Here is an 18,117-nt window from a genome sequence, read left to right as displayed (position 1 = left end):
GAGATAGACTTCCTATAATAAAACAGCAGCTCATTATTGTCCTGAACAACAATATCATGACAAGCGAGTCGTTGAGGAGCTCCACCCTACTGCCTAGTTAATCATCAAACACACACCGAAAATGAAGTCTGTGGACAGACCTGATAAAGCTGGTCAGTGACCACAGGACATATCTCCCTGTAGCACTCCAACCTCTGCATGACTCACATTCATGCACTGAATATTTGGTTGTTTTTGTTTAGTGTTTGATCAGAGGCGGGCCTTCCATGGTGGCACAGGGGTGGCTTTCATGATTGGCCACCCCGTGTGCCCCCCCAGTGGTCATTGACTTGTGGTAATGTCAATCATTGTGTAAAACTCTTTACCGACGCTACATGTTAAAACAGAAGCAAAGCTGAAACCTTGTATGACTAGACTGTGTTAAGAACTCATGAAGGCTTTTATTTTGGAAAAAAGACAAAGGAAGTGGCTCTGCTAATGAACTTGTGTAACTTCACCAGTCACTGACTTTTTTTGCAACCAAGTTAAGGTGAGAACATACGTAACACTACAGGTTCTTCAAGACTGTCACAACAATTTGCTAACCTCTGTTCCATTTTAGCCTAATTTGGTTCAATTTGCATGGAAAAGTGTTCTTAAACACTGCCGGTGGGTTTTACTTTAGTTAGCTCTCCATCTGGATAACGGAAACATCTCTCCACTATTTCAGTAATGTTAGCATCTGTCAACAACAGAGTATCATCATTGTTGCTGCTGTGGTGTTGGTACAGTACAAAAAACATGTTGCTTTTCATTGTGTTTGTGGACACGTTTTCAATGTAGACTACAGTATAAAACGAAGGCAGGGAGGTATCTCCAATTAAAAAAAATAAATTAAATCATGTATGTTTAATTAAAAATGGAATTAATGAAGTGTTGACTGTGTCACTCAATACTTTCAGATGCACAAAGGGAGAGGACTGACCCTGGTGGTGACCATGCTGAATCACATGACAGCTGCAGCAGTTCCAGCAGATGCAGCCAGTGGTGCTAAAAATGTATTACAGCACACTGCACTCATATGTTTACTGTACAACGCTGAGCACTACTGATGTTAAGATACTGTTGTTACTGTTCTAAATTTCATTGTGATGATTGTGCTTAGTCTTATTAAAACTGCATAACTACTCAGAACTTTATTTATTATTATAGGATATTATTTTTACATTGTAAGAATTTAAGTGGTGCTTAAAACTGATTACTACACAGAACACTGCTATGTTCACTGTACAGAGATAGAAGCACTAACTTCTGACAAACTCTGTACAGCAAACATCCAAGTGTTCTGTGTGTTACCTCTTGGTAAGAGTACACCCAGCAGATTTAATGTGGTCAAGAAAAGCAAGATGAAAACAGAAACAGTTTGTAACTGTACAATATAAATATTGAAGTGGCTGATCAGTGGCAGCCTTCATTTTTGTTACTTTTGACCCGACCCTGTGTTTGATGCAACAGCTGTCATGCTTTGATTTGTATTTTCACATTTCTCTTCATTGGCACACTGAGGTACGAGATGTTGCAACACTTCATTCCAGCGCTCAGATCTCTGCCTGTCTTTAACTTTCTCTCAAGGCATTCACTCTGTTTCTGTACAACAAGAGGTCCATCACATCAGATTGACCCAACATGCAAACTGTCCAAGGAGACCCTGAACTTCTACTCTCACATCATGTGATGCATAAAGTAAAGATTGCTCCCAGAGGTGGCAGGATCTCAGAGGGATTCTCCAACTAATCCTAGCACATCTACCTCACAACAAACCACTTTGGTATGAAATCCTAAATGTTTTGCTCCTGTCATCTCGATCAGTTGGTGTAAGGTTGTCATAAAACTCTAAAAGTCTTTTTCTTGTCAATGTCAATGTCAATGTACTTTATTTATACAGCCCTTTACAGCAGTCCTTTTCGGTGTACCAAAGTGCTTTACAGCAGATAATAAATAAAAAGAACAATAAGTAAAAACAAACAAATTAAAAACAATAAAGGGACAGTAAAAACAATAAAATACAACAAAATTGAATAAGATAAGATAAAAGTGTCATCATACTACTGGGTATTAAAAGCCATCCTGAAAAGGTGGGTTTTTAGCCTGGATTTAAAAAGGCCCAGGTCAGAAACAAGACGGGGAGCTGATTCCAGAACCTGGGGGCAGCAACCACCACCACCCCAGTGTTTATATTTTGACCTGGGCATTTTCCAGCAAAAGTTGATCTTTAGACCTCAGAGCTCTACCAGGATTGCAGACAGTTAAAAGCTCAGATAAATACGAAGGGGCGAGGCCGTTAAGAGCTTTAAAAACAAACATTAAAAGTTTAAAATCAATTCTATAAAGGACAGGAAGCCAATGAAGGGAGTTAAGAACAGGAGTGATATGCACACGTTTGCTGGTGTTAGTTAAAAGACGGGCAGCAGCGTTTTGCACAAGTTGAAGTCGACTGAGGGAAGACTGGGAGACGCCGACATAAAGTACATTGCAGTAGTCTAACCTTGAGCTTATTAAGGCATGGATGGATTTCTCAAGGTCGTGACGGCTTGAAAACATTTTAACTTTGGCCAGGCGACACAACTGGAAAAAACTAGTCCTGACAACATTGTTGATTTGTTTGTCAAACCTGAGATGACTGTCAAAGATCACTCCCAAGTTTCTGACGGTTGAACTCAGCTTAGAAGACAGGGTGCCAAAGCCAGCCGTCACAGTATCCCCAAACACAATACATTCAGTCGTGTCATTGTTTAAATGAAGAAAATTTTGGGCCAACCACTGCTTAATGTCAGTAATACAATCAAACAACGAACATTGTCCATTACTGTTTGGCTTCATTAGCAGATAGATTTGTAAGTTGTCTGCATAACAGTGAAAAGAAAGGTTGTGCCTGGCTATAATTGACATAATTATCTTGTCTTGACATTCTGATAAAATCAAACATGTTTTTAATCTTTAAATAAATTAATATTATCAGAGGTTTTTCAGTCACGAGTCAAGAAGAAGACAAGTGCAACCACCAGGTGCTTGATGGGAAATTATCTCTAAGTGAATCTAGTAGTAGTATTGTAAATAGTGACCCTAAGATCCTCAGTCTTAACTCTGTGACTTCTAACAACATTAACACTAATAAAAACAAAAAAAATATCCATAAATCACTCTGAAATCTGAAATTTGGGTCACTCTCTTCTGTTCTCTTTTCCTGGTGGCTTGGGAGGATCTGTGGTCGTCATATATGTGAAGCAGATTCCTTCTCAGCCCTGACTCACAGACAGACTGCACAGACTGATGACATCACTGTCAGGAGGTGTGTTTGCTTCAAACTAGTTTCTGGAAGCCTACGTGGGTAAAGAAGTCTTGTCATGACAGAAAACAGACTAAGCAATTATCAGGGATTTATCAGGGAAGGTCAAACACTTCTGTTGTTTTTTATACAGGATTTAGACCAGGGTTTATATAGAAACACAGACTGTCTGGTGTGATTGTCAGTAACTATAACTTTGCTGCAATCAGGAGAAAAATGTCACAAATAACTGGCATCTATAGAGACTCACAAAATGACATAACTCTGTCGTTAGTGTATAATCACCTGAAAATAAGAATAATGTTGTTATTGTTACCTTGTCTTACCATGAGACTTTTAGATCTTAAACTCGTGTGATGAGTGATTTTATGAGTCCAGACAATGGTAGTTTATTGCTTAACTTGAGAAATGTAATTAATGTTTACCAATTCTCATTCTTTTTCATCAGTTCAACTGTAAACACTTTGTCTTTGTTCCTTCCAGTATTCTGTGGGGCTCACCTTGATTACAAAATATAAAATATATAAGAGGTGACAGACGATTTATCTGAATAACAGAGCCTGAGACTGTAACAGATGTTCACTCCACACTCAGCATGTTATCACTGGATGTGTGTTTACATGTAGTTACCTATTAATAGGGGGACAAATTTCCCTTTAATACAATTAATTTATTAACACACACACACACTCACACAAACCGGTAAAAAAACACAGCTGGAACAACACTCCTCCCAAACAGTTGGCCAGCATCTGAACAAGTCAACAATACACACACACACACACACACACACACACACACACATTCTCTGGAATGACACTCTACTTGTCTACTTTACTTTAGTGACTTTTTATTGAACCACCTCTAAGCAGACTGTTACTGCAACATGACATTTCTCTTCAGTGGTTCACTTTTTTAAACTCCTCACACAGTCAGTACTGCAGCAGTGGGATAAAAGTGTGTCACAAAATTCATTCAATGATGACCATCTTCTTCAAAGAAAATGAAGTTAATTAGTTTACTTCTAACCTCTAAGTACTGTCAAGCTACTTATACCTGGCACTGTTTGTCTGTTTTATTGATCCACCTGCCCCTCCCTTCATCTATTCACTTTTCTGCCTCATCCCTACACCATTCCTCCCGCTGTTCATCCCTTCCTATTCATTCTTGTGCATATCTCTCATTCTAGGTATCATCTGGGGCCCTGTAAGTAGCTTGGGTGGAAACACACCTGACACTTAACTCCCAACCTGAGTCTCCTCTACTCGGTCTCCAGCAAGTTCTCCCAGACCAGCCTAACCAATGATATCCCTCCCCTGTGTTCTCCCTTCAGCACTGGCATCCATTCACCTGTCCTCAACATCAGACCTTTTAGTTTCCATACTAGTTAACTGTTTCCTCACTAAAACTAAACCACCACCAAAGCTCTGTGGATTAACACTTCTTTTTGGATGTCTACATAGTTTTAAAATCTAGCATTTAACCAAGCAACATAATCACTACTTCTACTTCTACTTCAACACAACCAATGCTGTCTGGACATGGGGTGGGTCAGTTATGTAAAATGATTCTTTCCCAGGTGGATTGTGAGAGAGGACAGAAGGTTTGATGTGGATGAGAACCAGTGGCCAAATGCAGGATATTGACTGCTACACTTTATTAATACTGTATGTCTGTAGCACTCCTCTACAAATATGTATAGTGGATATGTTTTGTACTGCATTACTGTGCACTTGATATACAGCACACTTGCATGTCTTCGGGCATGCTAGAGGCTTCATGAGGCCGTGGACAGTTACAGCGGTACTTTGAGCTAAATGCTAAGCTAATCCTTAGCTTGTAACATGCGCACAATGATGATGCTAGCACGCTAATATTTAGGTATGATGTTTATGATGATCACCATATCAGTTCAGCGTGTTTGCACACACATGAGGCTGAGTTTTGTGGGTATTACACAAAAGTCCTGGACAAAAAGTCAGAGGATCACCAGTGTTATTACAGTTCATCCTGAGGGGAACATGAATGTTTGAACTAAATGTCATGATGGCGTTCCGTCCAAAAGTGATCAGGACATGTACAATATATTTGTGTACTAAAGTGAAGTTATTTTTAGTCAATTATTTCACAACTTTTCTAACATATACCTGGGAAAGAATACAGAAGTCTAGACCAAACTGGACTCATCAACTAACAGTTTTGGTTAAAAAGTTTTTAAATGCGCCAGAGGTGAATCTCTAACATCCAACAACTTCATTAGAGAAAAGGCCAACAAGCATGTGATGTCAGAGCCTTGCTGCATTTCATGCTCACTGTGTTTGGACTTTTCCACACTGATGAAGAAACATTTAGAGTTATTTTGTGACTAGCTTACAGACTGGTTTTTATAGCTGCTAGTCATTCCACACACATTCCACTTTCCTTCTTTACCTCACCCATAGCTACTGTATATTTAGGCATTATGGAGACTGGAAAATGTGTGCGTGTGTGTGTGTGTGTGAGAGAGAGTAGGTCAGTGGTTCGTGTGGAAGCCTCATTTTGTCCTCTGTTCTGCAGTCTGTAAGCAGAGAGCAGCATCCCTCTGTACCAGCTTGCTGTTCTGTTCGGTTCTGTTATTCAACCATCATCAAATCAAATTGGTATAAAATACCAATTCATTTACATTTACATTTTATGGTCCTGTGTTGCAGTCCTTTATGAATTGTCAAACTGTCAAACTCGCCCATCAAAGTTGGTAGGCAGATCCTAATGCCTGATTGGTTACCCTGTACATCAAGTCAAGGCAAATCAATTCCAGATAATGGATTGAGTGAACATACTGCAATACACTGGGTGGCGCTATTCACCTCTACGTTGGTTTAGATACTCTATTAAACAAAACTTTACCGCCAACGTCTAAAAATCAAGGGGAAGACTCGGTCCTGCTAAGCCCAAATGTTGAGACTGCGTGCAGGACAAAATGTCTAGAAGTTGCCCGGAGCTGCGTACACCTGTCCAAGGTAAGCTAAGTAATTTCATGTTAGCCGGGTGTGCTACTAATCCCAGCAAGGGCTGGCTTCATGAAGATCCTGCATTTTCTCTAGCCAGGCACTCTACTTCAGACCAAAGCAATGGATCAGACTAGATTAGTGTTAGCCACACCCACTGACTTTGATGGGCGAGTTTGACGATTCATGAAGGACTGCAACACAGGACCATGAAATGTAAATGTAAATGAATTAAATAGTGAAATGATTATATATGTTTTTTTCATAAAATGAATCGGTATTTTAATAAATTAATGACACATTTAAGTAATTATTTAATGGTGTATTTATTTATTTAATTTTGGCACTTTTAGTCCTCCATTGTCATGTTGGCTGTACTACCTCTTCTGCCTCCCAGCTAATTTTAAAAACAGACAAAGACGTGGATCATCGATGAACCTGAGGCGGGCTGAATGACGCCTGCTCAAACAAGCCATCTGTAACAGCACCTACCTGTCAATCAATAATTTCAAATCCATGCTATTAATTCTGCATAACTTTAAGTCTTAATATCATTTGAACAGATGAGTTGTATAAAAATTCACCCACAGTACAGCTGTCATGAAATTAGCTATAGAGACCAAAACAGTTTTTTGTACTAGGCTGTAAACATGTTTATTTCTGCTGTGAAGTTGGACATTTTACAGGTATTACAGTTTTGACACTTCTGCACTGGCTTCATTTACCAGTCACGGAAGTTGCTGCTTGGTCACGTGTAGCTTTGTTGAATTGTAGGCCAGATTTGTGTTTCTGTAACTTCAACCCAACCTGAGCTCTTTTCCACAGACGTTCAGCTCACTTTCTTGTTGTAGTGATTAGTTATAGTTAGTTTGTTGTGATTAGTTAGTTATAGTAGCAGGAGAGCGGTGAGCATCACTATCTGGAGCTGGCGTGCTGGCTCTGGGAAACCACCTTCTCCTCTCTGCAACTTTAAAACCCGCAGATAAGGTTAGTTACATTATTTACTGTGTCATTGTTCACATTGTGCCGTGGTATTAGTTGTCATGGTATAATTGCTAACCTCACCTTTAAAACACTGAACCCGACCACAGAGAGCAGAACTACAGGAAACAAAACAAAGCAGAAGCCTAGAATAGGACAAAAGCCTGATAATACACCAGGATGAAGACATCCGCTGCACTTGGCTGACTGTGATACATTTTTACAAGGCCAACAATTCTTTAATCGTACATACGTGATGTGAGTATGGTAATAAGACAAACTGAGAAAATATCCTTTTAGTAATGCTTCTGTTGACTCCACTTCCAAATTCTACCTTTCCTATTCGTCTGCCTGTGGTTAAGATTGTCTGATGCTATATTCGTGTGTAGTTGAGCTTTACAAGCCTCAAGCTGCAGGAGGCTACCCAGTGTGCTCTTAAATGCAACTCTTACAAACTCATAAATGTAGCTCCCTGAACCTGGCATGTAAGATTAGGCCTGAAGAGATTGATATCGAATCATCGAATCATGATATGCTGTGAGCCGACACATTTTGAATTTCCTCTTGTGCTTTCTTTTTTTGGTAAAGATACCAAGGGCGATGCCCAGACATGATGAAAGCTACTCCGACATGATCAATTTACCAAGTCAGCACAATAACTAAGAGATTCTATCATATCCATCCACCGCTAAAGGCAAAAATTTCACCTCTACTCATAAAGCAGTCAGATCTGTTTCAGTCCACACCTCAGAGAGAGGGAGGGGAACCAAAAGGTCTGCTGTGGAACTCATCAAAACTTAGAGCAGTGAAGCTACATGTGATGAAGGTGCTGTCCAACTCAGTGGAGTGGAACATTCTGTGTGTGTGTGTGTGTGTGTGTGTGTGCGTGCGTGCGCGTGTGTGTGTGTTTGTGTGTGTGTGCGCACGCATGCTGCCCAGATTTCCTGTTTTTGTGGAAAGAAAATGGCCAAACAGACATTTATTATTTTTACTTACTTCACTTTTTTATTCTCTCTCTCTCTCTGTCTCTCCCTCTCTCTCTCACACACACACACACACACACCCACACACACACACACACACACACACACACAGTCTAATCACACAGTGTGTCGCTATGGTGGTGCTGCAGGTAATTTATGAGTAGCTGTTGTTAAAATCATTGGTCCCCTGTGTGTACATGTTAACACTGAGCTAGCTGCAGGGTTCCCACCACGGCCCCAGTGTTCATTTCCATGGCCTCAGTGACAGTAAAAACAAACACGCCGCGGCTGAAATGTTGCAAAGGAAAATGTCTAAACTTGTAGCCAACAGTCACTAAAGCACCAAAAACACATGGAAGTTCATGGAAACGTGCCTGTTAGGTCCTGACGTTTCCACTGTCCAAGATGACATTTGGTTTAATGAAGGCACTAAAAGAAATGTCACCAAAAAAACTACCAGCGGAACCTACAGTATGAACTACGGGAGAGCTGGAATGTGTTAAACTGTACAGGTGTTCATGACAGAGTGGGAGGTCTATTTTTGTTCATGTATGTGCAGCAGAGTGCAGAAGGGGTGGAGTAAGTAGAATATAGAACAGGGAGCGTGGTCATTAAAGTCCCCATGTAGACAAAATAGATGTTTAAGTGTTTTTATCACATCTGTCCTCTAACCTCAATCATTTCCTGATAAATCATAAAAAGCTGTTGATGACTCATCCTGCACTCGAGGTTCGTGTACAAATTTCACATCTGCTGTCTGTTTCAGGGGGGCTTTCACATAAATACTCATCTGATCCAACATTATTGTGTGTATTGTGTGTTGATGTGACAGCAGACGTTTGGGGCAGACAGAGTCTGATCTGTGACGTGCATTGACGTACTGCTGCTCTTCTCCACCACAGCTGAGAACATCATGTTTGGATATGTTCAGGTCCACTGAATCTTGGATCATGTCTGATTGATCTCTCGTGTGTATTCTGACTGTTTCATTCCAGAGATTAATCAGTAGATCAATTACAGATTAAGATTATGGTTGATATGAGGTTTCTGCCTCTTAAAGGAAGTTTTTCCTTGCCCCTGTTGCCAAGTGTTGCTCATGGTGGGAACTGTTTAGTCTAGACCTGCTCTATATGAAAAGTGTCATGCATTTGAGTGTATATGATTTGGCTCTATATAAATACAACTAAATTGAACTGAATTCATCTGTCAGGTTTATTTTCCATGGAGTATTCTGGGCTCTTCAAAACTTTTAGAGCCATTAAGATCTTTACTGACATTCCTCATCCAATCTGACAATATAAGATACAGTGTGAAACACAGTGGACAACTTGTGATAAATGCTGAAGCTCATACTCATACTCACACTCTTTTTGGTTGCCGCCTTGACTGAAGGTAGCCGTTCCTCTGTGTTTTCAATAAAGACTGAGGCTGAGCATTCCCAGTATTCATGTGAAATGATGTTTAAACTATCTTTACACTCTGCAGTGATTATCAAGCTGTGCGCTCATAAATCAACTCTGACAGGCAACACCATTCTCCAGCCCTGACCTAACTCGCCTTTAAGATGCCTTTAAGTCCCACATGCACCCAAGCAGAGCAACACATTGCAGTGCTTCTGGTGGTCACAATCACCGTCTAGAATGACCATTGGACTGTATTGGATTAGATTAGATAAGATATATGAATGATATTTAAGTGAACTAATACTTTAAAACCTTCTCCAACCATGTCACCTCAGTAGCCTGGTCATGCTGCTTTGCTCAGCATGCTACTCAACTCCTGACACAAGCTGTGGTCATCTCCAGACTAGACTACTGTAATGTCCTCCTGACGGGCCTCCCAGTCTGCACAGTGAAACCTCTTCAAATGCACAGCGGTTAGTGATTCCACAAGAGGAAAGTCCATGTTTATGTTAGTTATTTTTTCATGCACAGAGAAATTGAATGGACTAAATTGGTCCACCCACCTGTTTGTTCTGGAGCATTCTACCGTATCACACAGTTCACTCAAATTCAACCTGCTCGTGCTAAGGAACACATTCTATGGTTGAACGATCAAGAACAAGCCAGTTTTGGTCTAGGGCATAATGAATTTCATGATTAATTATGTATTATATATATATATATATTGTATTATATTATTATAGTAAGATAATCAGAGTTCTGTGGTGCAGAGTTGGCTTCCATGCATTTCACGTCAGACATTCTTTCTCAATCACCTATCAACTCATTTCATATTCTGTGAGAATTGTCCAAGTGCCAGTGTTTGGCAACAAACTTGGTGGAAGTGTGGAGCTCAGTACAATTGACATTCTTTACCAAAGGAAGTTTATGATTATTTGGTGTTACAATGTACTAACTGATCACTGAGATAAACCTGTTAATTCTTGACAATTGATTCCTACACCCCCATTAAACAACCTTTGTCCTGTTTACATGACATCTGCATTTCCCAGAAAGTCACTTTTGTGGTCAGATATTCCATGAGTTAATGCTCCATTACAGACGGGCCAGTCAGGGCCTGGAACAGACACTGTCCTGGCTCTGAACTCTCCAAACGTGCCACGCTCTCAGCACGTTGGCTCAAACATGCAACAGCATGTCTTCAACATTACAAATTGAGGAGGAAAAAAAAATGAGGCAAGCGCTTAGGAAAATCTGACTAGCTCTGCAAGAAAGTCAAGAAAAGGTTGTAGAGTTTAACAGCAGCTTGTGCTCCTGATGGTGTTGTGATAAAAGGCCAAACTCTGATGATCAGAGCCCGGCCTGCCCTTCCCTCTGTCTGTACAGAAAAAAAAACATCTGGGCTCATCCCTCCTCTCTCTGGCTCACTCCCACAAACCTCACAGCTCACACACACTCTGAGTATTTCGCACTGAGCCATGAAGGCTTGTTAAACTGCTCTGGTGTGGAATGGCTCTGATTCACTGGCTTAGCAACACTCATACACAATACACACACACACACACGCCCACATACCCACACACACACACAGTCTAATCACAACACTCTCAAACAGGCTTATTTTTGTTTTCATTTTGATATTTGATATGAGAATTCCAGTGACTGCAAATGAAAAATCCAGTCCTCCTTCAGATACACACACTCAGGCTACATGTTAATGCCAGTGCTCTTCTTCACTTTAAAATGTGTTCTTTTGGAGTGTGTGCATTTTAACCAGCAAGCCTTTTAAAGTTATGCTGTATAATTGTACAACAACAGTGATTTAGGAACAGGATCTTTAGCTAATACTGTCAACATGAGCACATATACTAATCCGGTATATCGTGTCAGTGCATGATGCCTATACAGACTATAATCTGGGTTGTGGCAGCATGTCACTTAAACCCGTAAACCCACTAAATAACACTAATGTATGTAGGTCCAATTTTTTTAAAGGTCCAGTGTGTCAGATTTAGGGTGCTCTGTTTACAGAATGTGTAATGAAACAGAATATACTGTTAGATTTCATCCATCCATAACTGCTTATCCTCATTAGATTACAAGCCCGCTCTAAACCAGCTCTCAGCTGAGTGAGGGCGAGAGGCGGGGTACACCCTGAATATGTCTCCAACTCATCCCAGGGTACCCAGAGAGCACCCACACAGAAGATGATGTTCAAATGGGGAGCCTTTTTTCCGTGAGGCGACAGTGTGCCATTGTGCTGCCTGTTTGATTTCAATTTTATTTTATTTATATAGCGCCAAACCATAGCAGAAGTTACCTCATGACACTTTCCAAAATAGGTCTAGTTTACAGAGACTTAACAATTCCCACCATGAGCAAACACTTGGTGACAGTGGCAAGGAAAAACTTCCTTACGAGTCAGAAACCTTGAGCAGAACCATGACTATGTTTTCATTAGTGTATCCTGATGTTTCTACAGTAGCCCAGAATGGACAAAACATTGGCTTTACAAAATGACACTTTTAGATTTAGCCTTTATGCTTTCACTTTTTTTTATAAATTTCATGTCCAATGTATTTTCTCCCTCTTGGAACAGGAGGGTGAGTGGAAGAGACTGCAACTAAATCCTACACATTGGTCCTTGCTTTAAGGTTAAGCTCAGAATTCCATTGAAATAAAGGTTATAGTGTATACAATTAAAGTTTTAATAGACTACTAGATGTCAATAAATAATAAACCTCAACTCAACAACAACAAAACCATAAATCTACAAGCCTTTCCTTAATGAAATTAACTTGTAATTCAACTTCATGGTCTCCAGAGTCTGTTCAGTGAGGCCTCAGGCCCTATGTGGTGGTGTCTATCCTTCAGCATGTTTCTAAATTCATTCATTAACCTCTTTCCTTTGGTTTGTCACCTCTGTGTGAGGCTGTTACAGTAAGCAACACAAGTGGTCACCACAACAGTGGCTGTTAAAGTTAGGATGTCACAAGTTAACCATTCTGTTTAGCATTTGTGGGGAAGTGAAACGGAAAGTACCAACAATGTTCACCACAAACTCTTTACATTAGGCACATGTGGTACAACACAAAGGGGTTACTGTCCCTCTCTTTTGGCAGTGTGTTGAGAATAGTTCAGTTTGGATAGTATAGAACATGACATGTGTGATTACTGACTGTTTCTCCATCAGTTACATATTGTTGCAAAAAATGAGTGAATTTTTCAATGCCCTCTCTGCAGCCATTCAGAGCTGACAATAGTGTGATACTATGACACAGTGGGGTCACATTGAGGCAGTAAATGAGTGATCTTTGCAGAAAAAAACAACAATGATTAAGCGTCATATCTTTACTCCATTTAAAATGGGATTTTCAGTCAGCTTATTGCAGCAATGACAGCAATAAACAGAGTTTGGCTACAGCAGAAAGATCCCAATTGATTGTGTCCTTCTCACTTCTGAAACTAAACAGATGCCTTTGAATGAGTCAGCCTATGTCACCCAAGTTCACTGTGTCACTTCCCATTCAGCATATTTTGTTCCAATCCATCCACTGTCCACATGAGATCAGCACTTTGAAGAAGATCAACAACTCTGCAGGTTCAACCCATCATCTGCCATCTCCAAATGTATGACAGGTCACACACACACTATGAGCTGCTTCACATCTGTCTGGTTTCATGCAAAGCAAATAGGGAAACATAATCACTGATGTATACAGCTGTTTATGGAGTGACACGTATACAAAATGCATGCTGGGATAGATGAATGGACTTGTAGAGTGGAACATTCTGTTGTGTGTGTGTGTTTGTGTGTGTGTGTGTGTGTGTGTGTGCGCGCATGCGCATGTGCATGTCTGTGTGTATGTGTGGCAATGTCTTGGCAGCTTTATTGGCATGTTTCACTTCCTTTGACTCAGTAGAAACTCATATGAACCGTTGACATAAACACTGCAAGTTCTAGCTGGTGACATCCTGTCAGGACACACACACACACACACACACGCACACACACACACACTCTCTCTCTCTGTGTGTCTCTCTCTGTCTCTGTCTTGCTCTGTCTCTTTATATCTCTTGATCATCCCAGTGTGTGAGACTAGAGATAATAGACTAGATATACTGTACAAATTATCTAAAGCAGAAGCATTGGTTCACTTTAAACATGGCTTCTAACATCTGTAAGTTACTGTTCCATGTTGGATCAATGTGCTGAATAACCACTAGCAGCTGTCAGTAGGACTTCCAGACTCCATGTGTGAAAAACTGACAAAAAACAGAAATAGTAGCCGTTGACACATACTGCATGTCAAATTCACTGGGACTGAAAGTAACTGCTCATTTCCACCACCCCTTGCTAATTACTGCTGGGTGTGTTGATTTGTATAAATAAAGAATTGTGTAAATAAACAACGTTACTGCATTATATTTTTGTTTGTCTTTATAATGTTGGAAGTGATACAAAAAAGGGGGCTCAGAAATCAACTTTCTTTCACACAAATGTCTCCACAGCTACGAAAGACAAAAAGTCTTTGGCCGTCACTTCTCCTTTGTTAGTTCAACTGTAGTTCAAACTAAATTTTATCATTATCATTTTTTTAAACTTCCAACCACACCTCTTCTACCACATCACAAGTCCACGCTGATATCCCACAATGCTTTAGAAAGGACTGACTCATAGAGACAGGGTTGACATCTTTACGCACCGCATCACAGCCAGTGAGTCTGAAAAGAGCTTTAGGATAATATAACTGGCAGGCAAATTTCAGGCAGGAAATTACAAGCAGGAAGAACAGGTAACAGTCTTGTAAGCTGGCTCAAGTAATCAGCTGTGAATTAACACAGACCATGAAAAGAAATAGCCAGAGCCTGGTCCGAATCCACTCAGCGTGTTCATAGACTGTGTGAAACATAGACGTAGTCTCTGTGATGTCACCCACATGTTTCTTCTGAAGCTCAGTGTGATGGCTCTGGTTGCTGATGTCTTGGCAGCAACAGCTGAATGAAGCCTTGTTGCTCAAACAAGCCACCTATATGTATCAATCAAAGTGTCCACGCTGGCCCTGCACAGAGGATACTGCTTGGTTGGGATCCGTCAGGCTTCATCTAAGCTGCGTGTATAAAAGTGTTGTAACAAACCAGATTTTAAAAGAACTACAGTCAGCATTTCATTCATTTCTGTGAAGAAAACCAAATGAAGCCAAACGAAACTTGAGAAGTTGAAGCATACGATCAGGGGATCAACCCAGAGATTCTACAGAGTCTGGCCAAAGTCATTTCTGAATTATTTTAACTTAGAATTCCCTGCTACAGACACTGGGACATATCAGATCACAGGCTCTGTAACTCTGTAACATGTCTTTTTTTTTCTCCCTCCTTTCTTTAATGTAAGTTTTCTATGTTATTATTATCATTTAATTATTATGTTGTGAATGCTGTTTAGGGTCTTGTTGACTGGTTTACATGTGTTTACAGTTCAAAAGCCAATAACAATATTTGAGTAATAAATGAAGTCACACCAAAGACCTAATAGAATAATGACCAGATTAGGGAGGATAAATCATTTTTAAAATCATTTTTTTAAAGAAAAAAAATAAAATATCCATAAAATAATACACTTAGTACGTTAAACAATAGAAGAGAGGTCCCTGGACGGGAAAAGGCTGGGTCTGAGATGACAGCTCATATGTTCGAGTGATCAGAAGAACAATATTCAGTGCTCCACAGCCACAGCCAGCTCCAGAAACTCTCTGTTTATATCAGCAGTGGATATTGCCTAGTATGTTTTCAAGTTTCACATGCATCACGTGGTTCACAAAGTCCTCCCCGTTCGAAATATTAGTTACTTTTTTCTTTGTCTCTCAGCTAACTCGCACACTTTCTACAAAGTAACTTCTGACCCGTACAAAGGTTCAGACTCACACTTCATTCGGCTAACATTCCAACACCAAAGCACAGATCACACACACACAGACACACACACACACACAGTTCATTTCATTTTTTCACAGCTTCACTCGACCCACTGTCGCATTTCGCAACAATGTCTACCAACGGGAGGTGACAGTGACACACAGCCGTTCGAGTTTCTTAGAATGAAAAGTTCCACATGAGTCTACATGTACATGTGCTGCTGCTGAGGATCAGATGATCCCGAGCCTTTCATCTGCGGTCACGTTGTTCGGAAGCACACACGCCAAAGAAACGCTGCAAAGGTTCGAGTTTTCCCTCCAGCCGCTTCAGCAGTCACCACCCTGTACGTTACCGGGACTCACGTCAGCGTGGATCGAAGTGGATTATTGTGACACACACACACGTGGATCATAACAGAACTTTTTATTCTTTCCCACAAACAAATAAAAAAGTTCAGTTAGTTACCTGTTAAGAGCGCGGTGGGCAGCAGGAAGCAGTAGAAGAGCCAAACAACCACCTGAAGATCCATGTCAGTTCAGATCGATACTCACTCGATCATCAACAAATCAATAATCGATCCGGACACTGGTTTGCTAACTTAAACAGCTCCATCGGGGCTGATTGATTAAATGTGACAGAGGAGTGAACACAACATTATTCCGATCTTTTCTCATGATGTCCCATCAAAAGATTAAAAAAAGTTTAGTGTTGAAGTTGAAGAAAAGTTTACAGTCGTGTTGATCTCGTGTGTGTGGCAGCAGATCGACTCTCCAAGAGGAAGAAGGCTTTTGTTGCATGTGTTCCTCCGGAGGGGCCCAGTCTGAAGTAACAGTGTTGTAGGTGGAAAATGTGATTCACAGGCAAGTGAGTCTGAAGGGCGTTCATAGAGGAGCTATTCACCAGCGAGCTGCTGCTGCTGCTGCTGCTGCTGCTGCAGCTGGTCACCTCCCCGCTGCCTGCCCTGCTCACACACAGCACACTGTAAACCCAGCACAGTCAGCACTGCACTCCTCTTTACAGCCTGACTTTCATTACAAAGTCATAGATTAAGGTGTGTGCTCAGCATCAGCGACAATAATGACCCGGGTTATTTCTAGACCCGTGATGGCGTGTTCATAGGTTGGCATTTTGTGACATGACTACGTCAATCAAAGCTGGCCCTGGAAATACTGGAAGTCTTCGACTGCAAGTGAAGCCAAGTTCGATTGCTGTGTCAGTGGCGCCCCCAAGCGTACGAATGAACACTGTGAAACCATGGCGTCATTGTGTAGCACTGTGAAAATCCTGAAAGAATGAAATTACTGAAAACATGTTGTAGTTACCTTAGAATAGGTTTTATATCTACAGAGTGAGCGGGTCCTCTTCCACAGAGTCTACCATGTTTCTACAAACCAAATAAAATCTAGATCAGGGATGTCCAAAGTAGAGTTGTCACAATACTAAAATGAGTAACCACGATACTATACCAGACAAAGTATCGCGGTTCCGGGTATTATCGCGATACTGCGGCCTTTTTTTATTATTATTATTTTTATAAACTGCAATGTATTAGTTAGTTAGTTTGAAACAACGACGTTTGTTTTTTAAGCAAAATTAGTGTTGCCACTGACGAAGACGCCACGGCAGACTCGCTGCTCGGGCCCGGTGCTTCTGCCATGGTGAGTGTGTTGTCTCGTGTCTGGGCGAGACAGAACTTTAGCTTGTTGTTTGTTTTGAAGCGAGTTTCTATCGAAGCGGAGCTGTCTTCGCGGAGTTCGTTCTTGCCGGCAGAAACACACGAACAGCCAATCAGCTAACAGACGGGCGGACCCAGCGTGCGGAAACAGCCTATCATATCCCTGGACGTCACCAGTAACAGGCAAACAGCCAATCATTCAGCAGCTGTGTAGTTCGGTTGCGGTTCCATGTTGGTTTGTTTACAAAGGAGTAGCATGCAGTGAGAAGCCGGGAGGAGAGCAGAGGCGGCCGCTATGTAGCGGAGACTGGCACCGGTAGTATAGTAATCCACGGTAGTACCGTCGTGTAAAATTTCTAGTATAGTAGCGACGGTTCTGATTTGGCACCGCGGGGTACCGTGTATACCGTGGGTATCGTGCAACTCTAGTCCAAAGTACAGTCCGGGGGCTAATCATGGCAGATTTCATGCGCCCGCAGCTTTGTTTTTATAATTTATTATTTATGGCCTCCTAGCATTGTCAGATACTGTATGGCTGGAAGATTTGGCTTCTTTGGTTGACATAATGAAGAATTTGAACAGCTGCTGGTGTCATATATCTGTAATTGTGGCACAAAATATTACTTTCTGAATGATTTCGTTAAAGACAAGAGCAAAAGTGATACTTTTTTAACTTAAATGTTAACAGACTTTGCATTACTCATAATAAGTCATGTTTAGAATGAACATAAGGTTAAGATCTGTATCAACTTCATGCCAATTTAACGTATTGCATACAATTTATTCTTTGTTATCTGACTCCAGATGTGAAAGTCTTTGTTATCTGACTCCAGATGTGAAAGAAAGGAAG

At 40.8% G+C, this 18,117-nt stretch overlaps 1 protein-coding gene and 1 long non-coding RNA gene across 4 annotated transcripts in view; one reads left to right on the top strand and one right to left on the bottom strand.

Moving 5' to 3' along the window:
• Positions 1-16,600, bottom strand: part of piezo1 (piezo type mechanosensitive ion channel component 1 (Er blood group)) — an 85,042-nt gene extending 68,442 nt beyond the window's left edge. For all 3 annotated transcript variants that reach the window (XM_027276619.1, XM_027276620.1, XM_027276621.1), the window contains exon 1: positions 16,058-16,600. In XM_027276619.1, coding sequence (XP_027132420.1) covers positions 16,058-16,121 — 64 coding nt within the window. In that variant the 5' untranslated portion in view covers positions 16,122-16,600. The remainder of the gene's footprint in view (positions 1-16,057) is intronic.
• On the top strand, positions 379-1,991 carry LOC113745136 (uncharacterized). The gene is made up of 3 exons (XR_003461992.1): positions 379-529; positions 942-1,037; positions 1,612-1,991. It is a non-coding gene; the product is annotated as an uncharacterized LOC113745136 (long non-coding RNA).
• Positions 16,601-18,117: the final 1,517 nt, after the last annotated feature.

Source organism: Larimichthys crocea, unplaced genomic scaffold, assembly GCF_000972845.2.
Source record: "Larimichthys crocea isolate SSNF unplaced genomic scaffold, L_crocea_2.0 scaffold469, whole genome shotgun sequence".
Taxonomy (NCBI): Eukaryota; Metazoa; Chordata; class Actinopteri; family Sciaenidae; genus Larimichthys; species Larimichthys crocea.
The sequence above is the reverse complement of the archived record's forward strand: the minus strand, read 5'-3'. Positions and strand labels throughout refer to the sequence as shown.